General features: G+C 47.0%; 2 protein-coding genes across 2 annotated transcripts; one reads left to right on the forward strand and one right to left on the reverse strand.

Annotated features, from left to right (window-relative positions):
* The first annotated feature begins 6,176 nt into the window (after positions 1-6,176).
* On the forward strand, positions 6,177-8,135 carry LOC125944013 (uncharacterized). Its single transcript, XM_049663735.1, has 4 exons — positions 6,177-6,488; positions 6,792-7,346; positions 7,447-7,938; positions 8,109-8,135. Exons 1-4 carry the CDS (start codon positions 6,177-6,179, stop codon positions 8,133-8,135), a joined length of 1,386 nt encoding a protein of 461 aa, XP_049519692.1.
* Positions 8,136-8,827: 692 nt separating this feature from the next.
* Positions 8,828-11,425, reverse strand: LOC125943710 (uncharacterized). Its single transcript, XM_049663177.1, has 5 exons — positions 11,060-11,425; positions 10,533-10,632; positions 10,263-10,429; positions 9,844-10,171; positions 8,828-9,773 (listed from the first exon to the last, which is right to left on the reverse strand). Exons 1-5 carry the CDS (start codon positions 11,289-11,291, stop codon positions 9,239-9,241), a joined length of 1,362 nt encoding a protein of 453 aa, XP_049519134.1. The 5' UTR covers positions 11,292-11,425; the 3' UTR covers positions 8,828-9,238.
* Between the last annotated feature and the right edge of the window lie 6,915 nt (positions 11,426-18,340).

An 18,340-nucleotide genomic window follows, 5' to 3' on the forward strand; every position in this document is an offset into this window, starting at 1 on the left:
ACTTGAGATGTTTTCAGGCTGGAAATGGTACATCCCTGGGATGTTCATATATATCAAGTCAGACATTCTTATGACATCCTTAGGGTGTCTTTGTGTCGTCTGATACCGTGACTCATTGGGGCTCGCCGACTGGCATTTGCGTTAAGGGTACAATTGACAAAATGTCAACAATCTTATCCCAAAAGATACAAGAGATCAGAAAGAGTCTGAAGAATGAGAAATGAAGCGGGAGCACAGCCAATGAATGTGCAGCCAAATACTATGTGTAATGCAACTAAACAGTACGCAAATGTCTGAATATTTTCACTTCAGTTTCGCATCGGCATACTCATCCAGACTACGAATAGGAATGACTGCCACTTGTAAACCTATGTGTTGCTGTGTATCGGCAATTATGAGTGCATCCCTTTTGATGCAGTGTCACTCTTCAGGAGTGCACTGCCATCGTTGGCAGTCTTCACTGCCCGAGCTGACTTGATGAGAATTTGAACGAGAGAACTAAGCTCTGCTTCAATGGCCTCAGTTGGAATATCCATGCAATGCTATGCATGCTTCTCATTAAAAGGCAAGTACACTGCAATTGACCCAGCTGAACCGCAATGAGCACAGCTATCTGTGTCACAGCTGCAAAATGTGCTATGAAATTATTTGAACCAAGGGCCCTGCAAGTCTTTATTGAGCTTCAAAAGAAACTCGCAGCACAAAGAAAGCTGAGAGCAAAACGCTCATGAACTAGAAACAGAACCCTGGGATACCCCATCCAAGATAGGAAATTTATGGACCTATTTCTAGGCTCATGAGCAAATAGAAAACAAAAAAATATCCATCTATAAAAAGAACAATTATCAAAGTAGCACAACCAACAGCCAATAGGTACAAAACAATTTTTTTAAATCATAAAGAGGTTTTTGTGGCTTTCAAATTACACTTCCTGTACACTGTCTGAAGATTGTATGTAGCCACAGCTCACTTCAAGGCCAACATCTTCAATGAAATGACAACAGTACACTCACGAGACTTCTGCAAGGCAGTAGCAGGATTCCTGCAAGCTACAAGCTATTGGCAATTAGATTCCTGCCTAGTAAGAAGCTCCTCTAGACATCCCTAATGGCATTTATTTATTTACTTCAATACCTTCAATGTCTGAAGGCATTACAGTACACTGGTTAGTACATACAGTAATCTTTAATGGAAGATTTAAATGTGGAGTATTGAGAATGACTGTTTCTACCACATTCCTCTCTATGACCAGCTTGCTGCTGGTCATACATAGCAATGTAGTACTAACACGGCTGCGCCATGCCACGTAAACACCGTCAGGACGAGTCTGGCAGCGGATCATGTTGGAAGGCGGCCTGCTCGAGATGGAGACAGTTTGCACGTTTCGGCGTGCGCCTTCCCTGCTGATGTCAACAACACGACCAACACAGTCACCTTTCGTGCTGTTTTGGGGAGGCTGTGGCCCGATTTCAGTAAACTCACTTTTTGCTAGACCTCGAAAGAGCAGTGCTTTGGTCTCTGCAACTGTTGTCCGACTGGTCCATTGTCACAGCAGGCTCCTTCACCAAGAGACAGTGAGACAGTGGAGACGAGAAAGCAAATAGGGCGCTGGGCATTGCATTGTTTGCAGAAGACACTAGAAATGTCGCACTCTGCTGGGTGGGTTCAATGTGGTGACATGCTGACAAGCTTGCACTGACAGGCCGGGTGCCAAGAATAGAGGTAGCATTAGGACTGGTCGCAGGTGAATGGGTAGTGGTGATGGGTTGCGGACACCTGTCTATCATTCTTGTCAAAGTCCCCATTGCGTTTTTCTTGAGAGCAGTATCAACGTGCTTGGGCATTGACCTGAGGTTCACTTCGGAGACTCCAGCGCTCGTAGCTTTCACAAGCTAACTTTTATTGGAAGACGAGAGAGTGGCAACAGCTTGGTCTCGTCGGGCATCCCCATGTGGCACCGCAATCTTGTCAAGATTTGCTCTGACCTCACCATTATCCGTTAAATGCTGGCCTCGACCCCTCGCAACATGTGAACGACTGGCACTTCCTGGCTCGTGCTGGGCTTTATTCAGACATTTACACGCGCTTGCGGATGCACGGCACGTCGGTGCATTTTCCTTGGCCACCTTTTCTCCAGAGAACACGTCAGACGAAACAGACAGCGAGCTGATGCATATTCAGAAGGCATCTCCAGTAGCGCCGGTACGTTTCAAATGTTTACAGCCAAGTTAGTCAAAAAGTAGAACATCTCAGTCGCAGTAGCCAGGTCCATCTTCTAAAGCAGCATTCCAGCTCCTCCTTGACACCGATGATGGCACTATGCTTGCCATTCTTGTTGGGCCCACAACTCGTTTGTCACTTCTTTCAGCGACAGGGCTTGCAAGATGCTGGTGAGCAATGCTATCTTTGCCAGTCAGGACACTGACAGGCAACGTACGAGCATTGAGGCACTTACTTTAAGCGCCCTTCATGCTCATGTTTGTGCTGCCTTTTGAAGGCATGGATCTTAAGGGCATTGCGCTCGAAGTCGCAGGTTCAATACGGTGCAGCTTCTCGTGTTGCACTGCCTTTGCTTTCAACATGTCGTTTTAAACCTGTGGATGTATTTTTTTTCTCTTTTCAAATGTACTGCTTGTGCATAGCTTCTTCCATTGTTTCCTCTATTCTTTACAGTGCTCTTCAGCTTTCCAACATAGGACCTGCGTAGCTATTCCGAACAGTCAAACTTGGTAATGGCTGTGGCAGCTAGGGATCCACTGGACGCAGCCCAGTGGGAGACGCGGGTGTGCAGGAAGAGGTCAGTAGTGAGTCCCTCGCTTGCCCGTGCCATGTGTGGTTGCTCTGCTTCCGCACGCACACCACGCTAGGCGAAATATGGTGCACCTTCAGCACAACATTTGGGAGGTCCCAATTCTTACGCCTTCCATTTGAAATTGCGCCACCACCTGAAGTCTTGCAGAAGGCGATAAATGAAGTTTTCGAAGGCCTGTCGGGCACGCACGTCTGGGGCTCATCGCAAGAAAAGCACAATAAACGCCTATGCGCAGCGCTGGCTGCAGCGAGCAATGCTGACACTAAACAAAGAGAAATGCATTTTTGCCACAACCGAAGCAAGATTCTTGAAGTACCGAATTAGAAAAATTGAGATAAAGCCCGTTGCAGGTCTAATCGAATGTGATGCTACCGTATTTACACGATTGTAGGTCGACCCATTTCTTCAAATTTGACAATCCCATGTTGGGGGGTCGACTTAGAATCGAAACCGAACCGTGTACCACTAGTAGCGGCAAGAGAAACGAGAAATCAGGGGTGCTACAGCGTGGTTACAACATTGCACCTACGTCTCCGTGGTTTCGGTAGAAGCGGAGCGTACCGTATTTACCGTATTGCATACATTTCGATGGCGCGCACCACGAGCGCACGGCTCTTGTGGGAGCATCGATCATGGCAGAGCTGCCGTTTGGGGGGTATTGATAGTTGGCGGAAGAGCCGTCGTTTGGGGGGTATGGTAGTTGGCGGAAGAGCCGTCGTTTGGGGGGTATTAGTAGCTGGCGGAAGAGCTTTTCTTTGAGATACGTTTGTTTTCGACGGCCGCGCGCATCTGCCACTTCTGCTGTTGTGCTGAATCGTCGCGCCTGCCATGAGTGGCAAGAACTTTCAGTGGTCGTTCAGCATTCAAACGGGCTGCTATCCTCCATGCCGAGGAAACTAACAACTGCGCAGCGGGACGCAAGTTTGGAGTCAGTGAACGTGTGGTGCGGCAGTGGCGGCTTCAGCACGAGGAAATTTGGCCTCCCTGGTTACTATGTGCGCGTGGGTCCTCTCTGCGTGGGCGGCTGTACCGCGCGATGTCGTGGTGCAGTCGTTCGCGAAGTGTGGACTCGCACTTGATGACGACGTGCTGTGGGACCGCACAGCTATGACGGCAGCAGTGCCAGTGAGGTCGACTCTAGTGACGATGAGTAGTCTTAGCAACCCCATCAATAAATTTCCCTTGTGAGAATGCACTCGCGTGGTTTTTCTCCACCCCCCCCCCCCTCCTTATTTTTGAGACATGCAATTTTGGGGGGGTCGACCTACATTCGAGTCGACTTACAATCGTGTAAATACGGTAACATGCCATGGCCATCATGCAAGCAGGAAGTCCAAAAGGTCTCAGGTGTTGCGAACTACCATGGCAAATTCATACTCCATCTCTCAAGGAGAACTGAGGCTCTAAGGTGCTTGATCAAGAATGATGTTGCATTTGTATGGCAGGCTAATCATGACAAGGAATGGAAGGAGCTTATTTGGGCTTCGACGTCAGCTCCTATGTTTGCAATGTTCAACCTATCGAAGCAAATTAACCTGTCAGCTGATGCGTCAAGCTTTGCTGTAGGTGCTGCACTGTTTAACCTTCATGGTCAAGATTGCCGTCCAGTGGCTTATGCATCAAGGGTGCCCTCAAATGCTCAAACAAGATATGCACAAATTGAAAAGGAACTCCTGGCAGTAACTTTGCATTTGAGCACTTTAGGGAGTTCGTTGTCAGGTTCCCAGTGATTGTCGAAATGGACCACCGACCTTTGCTTGCCTTTTCACTGAAGAACTTGAGTGAAATGCCTTAAATTAGCCTCAATTAGTCTCAAAAACCGCTTGCATTTTTTGAGACTAATGCCCTTTGATATCACTTTACAGTATGTTCCTGGGAGGCAGCTGCTCTTGGTATACACTATCAAGGATCTAGAGGACTGAACCTTGCAGCGCAGAGGATGAACAAGACGTATCTATCCATTCAACCAGAGTACTGGCCAATACAGTCTGCACTGGCTTGTGCCACCCAAGATGATCCATACCTCAGCCAAGTAGTGGAGTCACTTCAGAAAGGGAGACCGGTCTTGGGAGAACTTTCACCGCTCTCACCGAAACCGTCACATGTTGACGGTGTGCTTCTACGAGGAAGCAGGGTGGTTATCCCAAAGAGTGTGCGAAGAAATAGAGAATCAACAGCTTTGATCATAGAACACAGTCAAGCTCTAATGTGGTTTGAGCATAGAGGTCAGTTATCACTAAAAGTATTTCAAAAAATTATTACATAAGTAGGTGTTTTGGTGTTCATACAGACACATTGTTCACACAGATTTGGCAGTAAAGGAAACAACTTATAAATGCTTGAGTATTGGTAAGAGGTATTTGGCATAGATATGATAATTCTTTTTGATTCTGGTAAAGACATTCGCACTTGACTGAATAGTCAAGGTTTCTAAATGTAGAAGTCTGATTTTACTCCACTGCCACAAATTTGACATGGCTAGTTGTTGAGCTTGTTGGTTCATAATTTCTTGCAGTGGAAAAGGGCGTGAAAGCACTGAATGAAACCACTGCATAAGAAAGAGTTGTAAGTGATGTTCCTTCCTATCGGTTTCTTTCGTTGCTTTCACGTCTTTTTCCGCCACAAGAAATGTTAAAATCATCCAAGTAATTCCTATGTTTGGTGTTTTATGCATGTTCACCAGTGGCATATCCTAGAATGCATGCCTTGTAGACATTGTTCCTGTGCTGCCTAACTAAACTGTTTAGATTCCCTATTGCCCCAGTATAAACAAATTTAGAATCATTACATGAAACTTTGTAGATGATTCCAGAAAACTTGGTGCACAGCAAGCAGCTACACTCACAAGTGACCCTTGCTTCATACAGGAAAAAACAGCGAATTCCAATGCGTTCGTCCTCAAATAGAGTAATATCCCTTCGTCATGCATGGGAAAGGTAAGACCTTCTCCAAAAGCAAAATGGAGGGGTGTTAGTTTGCATAAAGTACACTTTCCACCTCTCCTTTCATTGGGCCAGGTGGCAGCAGGTGGGCCAGGTGGCTATTCACATTCTTGCAAAGGTGTTCCACCATATGAAACACCTTTCATATTGTGAAACTGTTCTTCACTGTCACGTGGTAGTGACAGTCAAGAACACAGTAGCAAAACTGTGAATGATGAAACTCTTTTGGGGGACCTGTGCCCAGAAAAGCAGGCTACACTCGGAGCATGACTATAGGAGGGTTGCACTCTACGTCATCCGCGTGGGGCGCTAGCGGCGTCCGCGGCTGCCGCCATCTTGGAGGTCGGCATCCCGTCTGCCCTTTCGCGACGGCGAGCGGCGGCGAGCGATTGTGTTCGTGGTATGTCTCGACGGGCAGAACAATGAGGCTTAGTGCCTACGCGCATGACCTCCGGGGTCCGGAGAAACGTCGTTACGAGGAGAAAGTTCATCTTTGCAGTGGCGTCGACCCATATGACTACGACGGCGACGAAGCTGTGTGCGACGTGAACCTTCTTCCGCGTGTGGAGTTCACGGACATAAAAGACTACCTCGTTCACGGCACAAGTTTCGTGACCAGGGAGGACCTAAAGGCCTACAAGTCGATGGAGGCCCACAACTATGTAACAAGTGGATGGGTGCAACAGCCACGGGTGAGGGACCTCGGAGACGGCCGCTGCGTCGTCGTCGGAAATGTAAGTAGCGATCACCTTCCCGCTGCTTGGTCAAAGTACGCGAACAGATCGGTCTTGTCGCCGGTCACTTCGCTTGACGTATTCTTCGTGTACGTAAATGCTTAGCCGTTTGCAAGTACCTCTGCGCGGTGACACAAATGGCATCCTGGGACCTGTGACTTATTACATGCGTAAGTTAGATTGTGGTTGAGCCCATTATCCGCTTGCAGTGCTGTTTCATTTTTTTTTCTACTTTTGTGCCATTTGCATGACAGAGCGGACACTAACAAGATTGCTCTACTTTTTTAGGTACGACACTCGCAGGCATTTTGTGACAAGCCATTCGAGCCTTGGCTCTTAGCAAAAGAAGACGGCGAGATCGTGAATGCTCACTGCACTTGCAAGGCGGGCCTCGGGGAGGCTTGTTCACACATTGCAGCCCTGTTGTTTTACATAGAGGTTGTGGTGAGAATGAGAGATGGCAAAGCATGCACCGATGAAGAGAATGCCTGGCTGCCACCCTATGTGCGGCACCTTGAAGGCAAGCGGTGCTCTGATGTGGATTTTGCTTCAGCACGAGCCAAGAAAGTACGCATGGATGCAGGAGAAGCAAGCCGTGTTTACAGACGGCAGGGCAAGACCGTTAAAAGTACCACAGACGAAGAGTGGTCATCGTTTTTGTCGGCCTGTCATGGGAGCAGGAACCGGCCAGTTCTCTTATCTGTACACGAACCATATGCACAAGATTTTGTTCCAGTTGCCGTGAAATTCCTGCAGGCCATCCTGACAAACTTGCACAAAGACGAAGCTCCAGGAACCGATGCCGCTCTGAGAGAGCACTGCACAGAAGTAATGAGGACCCTTACCATTGAGCCACAGGTATGGTCACTGGACTTTAATTTGTGTTCAGAACGTGGGCCTCTTGTAAAACAGTTAAGATTATTTATCCAAATATGCATGCATGTTATTCTGATTGCAGGTTGCTACCTTGGTTGAAGCAGAGACGAAAGAGCAAGCGAAGTCCACCAAGTGGTTCGCATTTCGAGCAGGCCGCATCACAGCATCAAATGCCAAAGTAGTATGTAGGACTTCCATAACCAGCCCCTCTCTCTCGCTGCGGAAGAAGATTTGCTACCCTCAAGACACAAGGTTCTGGTCCCCGCAGACAGCATGGGGTAGGGACCGTGAAGAAGTAGCACGAAGAGCATACACAAGTGCCTCGGCCAGTATTCACGTGAACTTCAAGTGCGTTGTTTCAGGTCTGCAGATATCCCAAGAGCAGCCATTCTTGGCTGCTACGCCTGATGGCCTCATCAGTTGCACCTGCTGTGGTGATGGGGTGCTTGAGATCAAGTGCCCATACAATGGCCGCGATAAAACCGTGGGGGAGCTGGCAATGACTCAATCAGCTTGCATAGTTTTGCAGGGAGGAAAGCTGAGGCTTCGGACAGATCATGCCTACTATTACCAGGTACAGCTGCAAATGTTTGTGTGCAAGAAGACGTATTGTGATGTCGTTGTGTGGACAACAAAAGATTTTGTCACGCTGAGAGTCTACAAAGTTTCTAGCCTGTGCAAATCAATGGTGCAAAGATGTCAGCTTTACTTTGAGTGTGTTGTGCTCCCTGAACTCTGCTTCAGTCATTGGACCAACAGAGGCAGCTGTGACACATCAGAAGAGGAGGCTCAGGACTCTGAACCACCTACTGATGTCCTGTATTGTGTGTGCCGAAAGCCAGAGTCTGGCAAAATGATAAGGTGCGACAGTGGTTCGTGCAAGTTCAAGTGGTTTCATTTCGACTGTGTGAACTTGCAAAGGGCACCTCGAGCAAAGAAGTGGTATTGTGCTGAATGCAAGGAGCTTATGAGTAAGGTGTAATTGTCATTGCATAGTTGTGAACTACTTAGTGACGTCCTGTATTGTGTGTGCCAAAAGTCAGTCTAGCAAAATGTTAAGGCGTGACAGTAGTTCGTTCAAGTGGTTTCATTTTGAGTGTGTGTCAACTTAAAGAGGGCACGTCGATCAAAGTAGTACTGCGCTGAATGGAAACAGCTGTGAGGTGTAATTTTCATTGTCTAGTCATGTTATTTGCAAGGGAGAGAGTGTCTAGTCATGGGTGAGAGAGTGTGTCTAGTCATGTTATTTGCAAGTGTGAGAGAGACTTGCACATGGTTACACTGTCTTGAATTGAATTGTTGCAAAATAAATTACAATTTGTGTTGCAGAGTTGTGGTGATTGCAAATGAACACTGAAGTTTTGGATTGTATCAGTCTTCGCAATAGCTCGCCCGCCCTTCAATGGATTATTATTGGTCAATGCACAAAATATACACAGAAGAGGGTCACAGAGCACAAGCAGTTAAAGGGACCTCCCGGTATGTAGTAAAGAAAACAATATGAAGTATCACAGTGAAGTACACAGAAAAAAAGAATTTTTATTACAGAATAGTAATACAAAACCATGCTGGTAATGTAAGTAAAAAAAATGTAGATATAATCATTGCTGAGGAGCACGATGTTGCCTTCCAATCGTAAGCTACTGAAATATTTCCCGTTAATCTTGATTCCTACTCTTCCCAATCCAGTCATTTGAAAATACTTCACACATCTAGCCAAAAGGGACCAGGGAATCGCAGAGGTTAGCTAGAGCTGCACACACAAATGTTATTTTGTCGAGCACTGTTGGGCCGTCTTCATCTGCAGTGAGCACTTCGACGGGTAGTGTGTGCTTTAGTATGCGAAACTTGTTCCGTAGCAAACCGATCACCCTTTACACATGTATGCGCACATTAGCGACCCTGCGTGTTTTCTCTACCTGGAAAGCCGAAAGTTGTGGCTTGCCTTTTGTGAATGCAGGCATCACCAACCTAGCGGAACGTATTCCCACGGAGTCCGATATCGTGAAGCCTCTGTCCGCTAGAACCATGTCGCCAGGTAGAAGATTGTCAAGCACTTTGCAGCCTTCAGTTATAGCCTTGTCACTAGTGCGGCCACACCAGCCACGTGATATGAAGGTTATATTTCCCTGAGGGGCAATGCCAATGAGATATTTAACTGTATTGTGGTTTTTATAGGTAGACCATGTCTGTGATCGAAACAGCATTGATGAAGGTCGTTCTATAAACACCTCAAAGCAGTCGAGTATGACAACTACGTCTGTCCCAAATGATTTCCTAAATACCATTGGCATTGTTTTACGCAAGACCTCACGTTTTGGCCATACTACTGCTCGTTCAAGACGAACGAAAGCGACGTCTAGCCACTTGTTGATCACTCGCGAGATTGTGGCCCGGGACACATGGAACCTGTAAGCAATATGTACAGTTAACTTCACAGAATGAAAACAAAGTCCAGAGTAATGTAAAAAATAAGCACCTGTAAGCCAAATCTTGCAATGGCACGTTGAGGCGGAGACGAATGAGGAAGACAAGCATTTCCTGGAACTTTGTCAAGCAGTTCTGGCTTGTATGAGATACACTTCCTTCTAAAAGCAGGAAAAGTGCCCACAACAGATCAAAGCTTGGCAACCCAGTGTAAAACTGCAGCATGTCTGGTTTCTCTTTGAGGCAGTCTTCAGTCAGCATGTGAGTGCCAAGCTTGCTTTTGGTGTCAACCAATTCCGAGAGGAGACGGTTATTTTCATCCTCAAGCAGCTTTATTTGAAGCATTGTTAGCTCTGTGTTTTGCCCAAAGTCTCTCTTCTCTGAAAAGATGTAAATAGCAGACAAGACATTCAACAAACAGCACTGCTTGGGTTTATGTTTATCATGTGAATGAAATTGCGTAACACATACCAGTACCGCTGCATTCTTCCTGGATGGTTATCTCAGGCTCTTCAACTTCTGCATTATCGTTTTCGCATTGCAGTGGCATGGGAAGCGCGCTGTCATCATCTAAGCAGGGTTGCAGTGGCTGGAGCGGCTTGTGCTTTTTTTGCAGCCTTTTTAGATGCCTGGTGTGTCTGTGAAGAGTAGAATTTAGTAAGTAATGTGTAAATGAACAAGTATCAAGAGATAAGGCTGCACCGTTTCTACGTAGATTCGAAACTCCGCTAGCGATCATACCGGGATAGTGAACTGTCGCTGCTCCTTGGCTTTCCGTGTCCAAGATGCAGAGACGGCGCCCAGTCCGGATCAGTTTCAGCCATTGCGTACGAAGGGCGTCCTGCGAAACGCAGCCAGCAGCGATGTCATTGCTAATATGCTTAGCGGACTGCTTCCTCAACAAACCAGCGACGTAGCCCGCGCTCGTCTACCGATGCGTAAACAGTCCGTAACACGCCGCAGATTTACACAGTACCTACCTAGAGCAAAGTCGCTCCGTCAAATCTTGCATATGTTCTGCAAGCTTAACGAAAATAAATTATTTGCCACACAAGCGATAGTGATTTATCGAAATGTCCAAGTCTTTAGTTTTTACTTTACTGCTAATGCGTTTAACCGACTGTTTCTTGAGCATGCAGCAGCCCGCGACGTAGCGCGCGCCCGTCTCCAGCTGCGTAAACAAAGGTGTTTAACACGCCGCGAAAACTGCGCGTTTCAAGGCAGCTTAAAGCAAAAGCCGACCGCTTTGACATTGCTCGAAAACTTACCGGAAATGAAGTGTTTACCGCACACGCGGTAGTGGGTTGCAGAGTTGTCCAGGTCTTTCCGATTGATACGCCGGAGCCACTCCGCTCTTCGTCGCTCCGTGACATCTTTCGTATGCTTGCACTGATTTACGATGACTTTTGGGATGCAGAAAAAGCCGACATCGGATGCGTTCTCATCTCCGGGCTTCTTTTTGGTGTGGTTGTTGCAACCAAACACGGCACAGTTCACCATTTTCACTGAAGCACTCCCGCGCTATCGTACCTCGCTTTCCCCGCGCATACGTTCGTCCGGCTGGGCGACCCGAATCATGGCGGAGCAGTCGTTTCGACGCTGGCGCCATCTCGGGGGCGCCGCCCTGTGAAACCCTCCTATAGCGGCGAACACAGTCAGTGATCATTAAAAATGTGACCTGTGAGTCAAGCATGTCGGCGTTTATAAATGAGTCATCGAAGGTTTCAGAGTTAGAGGCCCTAGCTTTCCGCGAATCCGCGAAAAATCACGGAATTGATGTTTTTTCGCGGAAATGCGATTTTTTTTAAATTGATTTTTGAGGCAGTAGTGAAACGCTGTTTCTCGCAGTTTTCACAAGATGGCGCTACAGTAGCCGACCGAATTTCCGGACTTCGCGGGGACTGAAAAATAGTCCGAAAAACCGAACAGTCAAAAAAAAACTACCCCCCCCCCCCCGATTAAAAAAAAAATTGAGGCTGAGAGCGGCTTAAGAAAAGTGTCGCAGTTTCGCCCAAAAGGCGAAGCATCGATTGCAATTGCAAATTAATAGACAGCGATACGAAGTACGGATGTTAGTTTTATCGGCCGTATAAAGTTGTAAATATGCGCTTAGTAACTAAATAAGCACGGTGTCACGCGCGCACAGATTAAACCGATGACCGCGGGCAAATTGACCTTCGCGCTGTCTATTCTCTCGCTTCAATGCGAAAAAAAAAAAAAAAAAAAAAAACAGCGCATACGAAGCTACTGGCACTCGGCGCACGCCCGTTGTACGCATCGCAGATCGCTTTCAAGATACGGTGCCTGCGCGGCAGCTCCGTCGGCAGCAGCCGCAAGAGCTGAACGCAACTCTCCACCGTCACCGTCGCCTTCCCCCCGTGCCCCGCGAGCGAAGTCCGCGCACCTCCGGCCGCCTTCCTCTCTCGCATGCGCGAGATTAAATTGCGCTTGCCGGCTGACCCTCGCAAGCTTTCACCCGCACACAGCGTATGGCGCAACCGAAACATAAAAAAAAAAGAAAAACGGATTCCACTTAAGTGATTATGACGATAGTGCTGAGCTGACCGAAAGAAAAAAAAAAAAAGCAAGTGCCGCTTTTTGGCACGTTTTGTCGGCCAAGGAAGAGTGGGCATGGCCTCGGAGATGGGAGATAGCGTGTGTCTACTAATCTTGAAGGCTATACAAGGGGGCCAAGCGAGCGGAAAATCCAACATGGCGGCTGTTACATATACCTTATGTCTGTTCAATGTTGCCGCGGAATTTTGCAGATTTCTCTACCTTGATTTGCAGAATTTCAAATTTTCCACCGCAGAAAGGGGCTCTATTCAGAGTAATCACTGGTGCCAGCATGTCTTCCAGAAAGTACTACACAATTCGCGTCGCACATGCAATCAGATTACACAAAGTTCAGTGACAATGAACAGAACAATGAAAAATATTCGAGAAACTTCTGATACATGCAGGCACGTCCTGCGCTGAACGATAACGTTCGTTAGCCAGTGAAAAGCAGTCACCTGAGAAAGAAACAAGCACATGTGTCAATATGATACGGCGCATAGCGCTTACTTATTTGGAGGATATTAATACCCAGCAAATAATGCAAGCTGCACAATATTTAGAATTTTGATAATAGCAGACGATCTCCATTATGTGGACTTTCCCATTTCTTAACAGTGTTTCCAGTTGATACTGCAAAACCTTGAATCTGCTTGTTGGTTTTTACAGCACATGGTAGCGAGTTTCATTCTGTGAGAGCTTTATTAAAACGTACCAACATGCAAAAGAGTATCTGACTTGCCACGATAGCTTCGGTCTTCTGCTGCTGAATGCGAGTTTGGTTTCTGGCCACAGTGGCTGCATTGTGATTGGGACAGAATGCAAAAGTGCTCATGTGCTATGCTTCGAGTGCTGGTTAGACAAACCACAGATGTTTGAAATGAATTCACAGCCCTCCACTAAGGCAGCTCTGTAGCCCGTCATTTCCTCTGGGATGCAACTTCAAGTTTTCAGTTTAAATATGCAAACTAATTATTAGTAATGCAACTGCCTTGATTGGTATAAAAGGCTTTCGAGATAGTGCAATGCTACAACTGCAAGCGACCCATTTCACCTCAATGAAGGTCATGTAAGAACATAACATGAGTCAACATGAGTCAACCTGACTTGTTGTGAAGTCGTCCGTTGAGGCCATTCTGTTATCAGAGTCAAGGGACACCGAAAGTCTGTTTGTGAAACTGAATATTTATGGTCATGTTTTTGTTTTATGTGCGGTGTACAGGCCACCAGAATAATACCAAATAATACCAGAAGAGCTTGCACACTGTGTTGCTACTGTCTGTCATAAAAAGTAGGCTGGAGCAGCACCTGAAGCCTTTTCGCGATAGACTGTCAGTTTTGTAATTTAGGACCAATATGTGTGTCAATGTTGTGTTTCATTCTTTCTCGCATATGCAGGTGCAGTTTTTTTACAACGATATCCAAGATCATGGAGAGAGCCTCGCTCGCGATATCTGAGCGGAGAGAAGAGTTCGCGAAAATGTGTTGTAGGTGAAGTTTAAACATGCTCCATGTTACGAGATCGAGCTCATGGTTGGAAAACCAAGTTTTTGCGACGCCGGTGAGATAGAAGGCAACGCGCCGCAGTTTTGCAGATTCGTCCCAGTGATTAAAGTCACTCACGTGGTCGTATTGGTCGAACCAGTCTTCAACGTCGTCACTGCGAAGTCCAGCAAACACCGGTGATAATGATGATGATTAATGGGGTTTTATGGCGCAAGGGCCACGGAAGGCCAAAGAGCGCCAGACAGTGGTATGATGTAGTTGATGTTGTGGTTAATTTCAGGTGGTATATGCAACACTGCTGTATAGAGGCGTAAAAACTTTCGCTGTAGAGTGCATAAAATGTATACTTAAATAAAATTATGACAGTGATACTTATAATGTACCGTGACATGTTGGGCGAAAATAAAAGGTGTACTACGAAGAAGTGATATACTAAAATATGTGACTGTCAGAAGCACTACTGCCTCATCAGGGCCCTTCGAGATTAAGGGCCTGGAGGCATGCGCTACACAAAGCGCTACCGTCGCAACAGCGACTTCTCAAGAGACGCCGCGTTACGAATTTTTGGGGCTGATAACATGCAATAAGTGGACTTCATTGAAAAAGTCTAGTACTGATTTCATGTTAAAATAGCGGTTCATTACCAAAGAACATTGCTGGGTGAAGAGGAATAGATTGTCTGTACGCAAGAGGACAGTGTTTTTTCCTTTCAGCATCTGCTTCCCGACACTCCAGTAGTACATGAATGACGGTCAACCTCTCACTATATTTCCCACAGATTGGAGGTTCATCACCGGTCAACAAGTGGTTGTGCGTGCCGTAACAAAGTTCGGACAATTAGACAATGTCACCACTATTGCAAGTGTGTCAATCCCAGTCCAAGACGACATCTCTGTGATACGGCAAGTAATTAAAGAAGAGCTCGCACACCTTAAAGTTGTCGACAACGCTCATGTCTGCCATCAGTGTGCATTTGACGAGCGCTCTCATGTGCTACCGGCCACCTGGACACGTCAGGGTTACCGGGAGCCTCGCAGGCCCTATGCTGATCGTGTGGACAGCAGCAACTGGCGACCGCAACCGACAAGTCTGGAACGCCGACATGATGCACCACAACGATTTGTTCCGCGGGCGCCTCCCTCCTACAACCAGCCTGCGAGTTCCTTTTCACCCATGCCACCCATGTCGCCCGTGACAAGCCGCGACTCCCACATTTGCTACAGCTGTGGTGTGCCTGGACAAATTGCTAGGTATTGCCACCGTCGCCAGCACCGTGCTCCTTGGTTTAATACCTATACCCCCCGAGTGCCCGCTGACGAGCCCTGGCAGTTTCCCAGTTCCTTCCAACGGCTGCAGCAGGGACGCACGAACCACAGTTACTCTCCTGTCTCCGAGCGCAGCCTCACACCACCACCAACACGACAACGGCGCTCTCCGTTACCTTGTCATCGCTCGTTGTCACTGTCGCCGCTGGGAAACTAGCTGGTGCGACCGACGGGGGTGAGGCCGCAATAGATTCATTTTCATCAAGACCCCCTTGTGCGATCATGTTTAAAAACAAAGTGTGTGTTTCAGTGGACAATGTGACTACTTTTGCTTTAATTGACACCGGGGCTGCAGTTTCTGTTATGAGTCTGGCCTTCAAAAATCGTCTCGGACAAAAAGTTATGTTTTCGTGGGATCGGAACGCTACCTTTCGCGGAGTTGGCGGGGAAGTGTTACGCCCTCTTGGTGTTTGTTCTGCTACAATTACGGTAGGGGACCAGTCATTTCGGAGTGAATTTACTATGCATGCACCCGCAACGCATGACATTATATTAGGAATTGATTTCTTACGTGAGTGGGGGGCAACTTTGGATTGTGGCACTGGCACGATTTCTCTTCGCCGCAACGCGCGAACCCCCATAACAGATAGCACCAGTGATGCCGCGGACGTTCTCTCTGTGTCGCAAGATGTGTGCTTACCCCCTCAGAGAGCAATGTTTGTACCCGTGAACTCTTCTCGCCCTCGTACGGGTTCATGCTGTGGTTTAGCCGAGCCCGATTACAATAACGCACTCGAGAAAAACGTGAGTCCCCCGCTCCCTCGTGGTCACCACTGATGGTTGTACTCGTTTGTGGACAGTGAAAGTTTCAACGCAATCGATAACTTTGCCGCTCAGACTTAAATTAGCGAGCTTTGAGGAACAAGCCATTGTCAGCGTCGGAATGATCGAAATGACTACTGGAACGAAATCCAATCCTGATTCCAGTCATGATTATTCTAATGACTTTAAGCGCATGATTAACAAGTCGTTGTCTTCTAGTGTTAATTGTCGGAGTCATGAGGGAGGTTAGTGGCCGATTACTGCACCAGGGAGGCCAATTCCTGTTCTGGTGAGGGAGTGACTTTGATGAAACTTAGTGGGCCTGCCTAGTTTGGTTGCACCTGAACTAGTATAGCCCCACTAGCTCTCGGCAATATGTATTTTTTTTCTTTGCCGGTGTCAGGCACCACTCCATGCCTGAAAATCTGGTGGAATGGAGCAGGATTCGAACTTACGACCTTCAGATTTGAAGTCGGGTGTTCTACCTCTACTCCACGCCACCACTAAACATTCATCAATCAACATTCATCAATCAGGTAATCGAGAAATCTGCGGAGTACAATCAACCTCTCTATATGGCTTTCATAGATTATGAAAAGGCATTCGATTCAGTAGAGATATCAGCAGTCATAGAGGCATTGCGTAATCAAGGAGTGGAGGAGGCATACGTGAATATCTTGGCAAATATCTACAAGGATTCCACAGCTACCTTGGTTCTCCACAAGAAAAGTAGAAAGATACATATCAAGAAAGGGGTCAGACAAGGAGACACAATCTCTCCAATGCTATTCATTGCATGCTTAGAAGAAGTATTCAAGCTCTTAGACTGGGAAGGGTTAGGAGTGAGGATCGATGGCGAATATCTCAGCAACCTTCGGTTTGCAGATGACATTGTCCTATTGAGCAACAATGGAGAGGAATTACAACAAATGACTGAGGACCTTCATCGAGAAAGTGCAAGAATTGGGTTGAAGATGAATATGCAGAAGACAAAGATAATGTTCAACAGCCTGGCAAGGGAACAAGAATTCAGGATCGCCAGTCAGCCTCTAGAGTCTGTAAAGGAATATGTTTATCTAGGTCAATTACTCACAGAGGACCTTGATCATGAGAAAGAAATTTACAGAAGAATAAAATTGGGTTGGAGTGCATACGGCAGGCATTGACAAATCCTGACAGGGAGCTTACCACTGTCGTTGAAAAGAAAAGTGTACAATCATTGCATTCTACCGGTGCTAACATACGGGGCAGAAACTTGGAGGTTAACAAAGAAGCTCGAGAACAAGTTAAAGACCGCACAAAGAGCAATGGAACGAAAAATCTTAGGAGTAACGTTAAGAGACAGGAAGAGAGTGGTGTGGATCAGAGAACAAACGGGGGTAGACGATATTCTAGTTGACATTAAGCGGAAGAAATGGAGCTGGGCAGGCCATGTAATGCGTAGGATGGATAACCGGTGGACCATTAGGGTTACAGAATGGATACCAAGAGAAGGGAAGCGCAGTCGAGGACGGCAGAAAGTCAGGTGGGATGATGAGGTTAGGAAATTCGCAGGCGCAAGTTGGAATACGCTAGCGCAAGACAGGGGTAATTGGAGATCGCAGGGAGAGGCCTTCGTCCTGCAGTGGACATAAATATAGGCTGATGATGATGATGATGTCTTCTAGTGAGCAGTGTCTACTTGAAGGAGTGCTGGCTCGCTACGCCACGGTGTTTGATTTTGCTCAGGCCCAACGAGCATCCCATACACCACCGGTGTCTCGTATGCAACACCGCATCCATACAGGACAAGCAACGCCAATTCGCCAGAAGCCTTGTCGCGTTTCACCTTCAGAGAGAAAAATCATCGCGGAGCAGGTCGAAGAAATGTTACGGAAGCGAGTGATCCAGGAATCATGTAGCCCCTGGGCTGCTCCTGTAATCCTAGTCAAGAAAAAAGACAACTCGTGGAGATTCTGTCTGGACTATCGCCGCCTAAACACCATCACAAAGAAAGACATGTAGCCCCTACCACAAATAGACGACGCCGTTGACTGCCTCCATTCCACGTCGTATTTCTCTTCTGTTGATTTAGGGTCAGGGTTTTGGCAAATTCCAATGCACCCCTCAGACAAGGAGAAGACAGCCTTTGTAACACCTGATGGCCTCTTCGAGTTCAACGTTATGCCCTTTGGCTTATGCAACGCTCCAGCGACATTTGAGCGATTTATGGATACGGTGCTCCGTGGACTCAAATGGGAAATTTGCATGTGCTATTTAGATGACGTCATTATATATGGCAGGACATTTCACGAGAACAATCAGCGCCTGTCGGTCTTTCTTGACTGTATCCAGCAAGCGGGCCTTATTTTGAACTCTAAAAAGTGTCATTTCGGTGAGCGTCAAGCGCTTCTACTACGT

Source organism: Dermacentor silvarum, chromosome 3 (assembly GCF_013339745.2).
Source record: "Dermacentor silvarum isolate Dsil-2018 chromosome 3, BIME_Dsil_1.4, whole genome shotgun sequence".
NCBI lineage: Eukaryota > Metazoa > Arthropoda > Arachnida > Ixodida > Ixodidae > Dermacentor > Dermacentor silvarum.

Coding starts and splice junctions, on each gene's coding strand:
- LOC125944013 (XM_049663735.1), top strand. CDS start 6,177: ATGAGGCTTAGTGCCTACGCGCATGACCTCCGGGGTCCGGAGAAACGT. Junction 6,489..6,791: donor GCTGCGTCGTCGTCGGAAAT/GTAAGTAGCGAT, acceptor CGACACTCGCAG/GCATTTTGTGACAAGCCATT. Junction 7,939..8,108: donor ATCATGCCTACTATTACCAG/GTACAGCTGCAA, acceptor ACTCTGCTTCAG/TCATTGGACCAACAGAGGCA.
- LOC125943710 (XM_049663177.1), bottom strand. CDS start 11,291: ATGGTGAACTGTGCCGTGTTTGGTTGCAACAACCACACCAAAAAGAAG. Junction 10,430..10,532: donor AGCGACAGTTCACTATCCCG/GTATGATCGCTA, acceptor TACTCTTCACAG/ACACACCAGGCATCTAAAAA. Junction 9,774..9,843: donor TTGCAAGATTTGGCTTACAG/GTGCTTATTTTT, acceptor TATTGCTTACAG/GTTCCATGTGTCCCGGGCCA.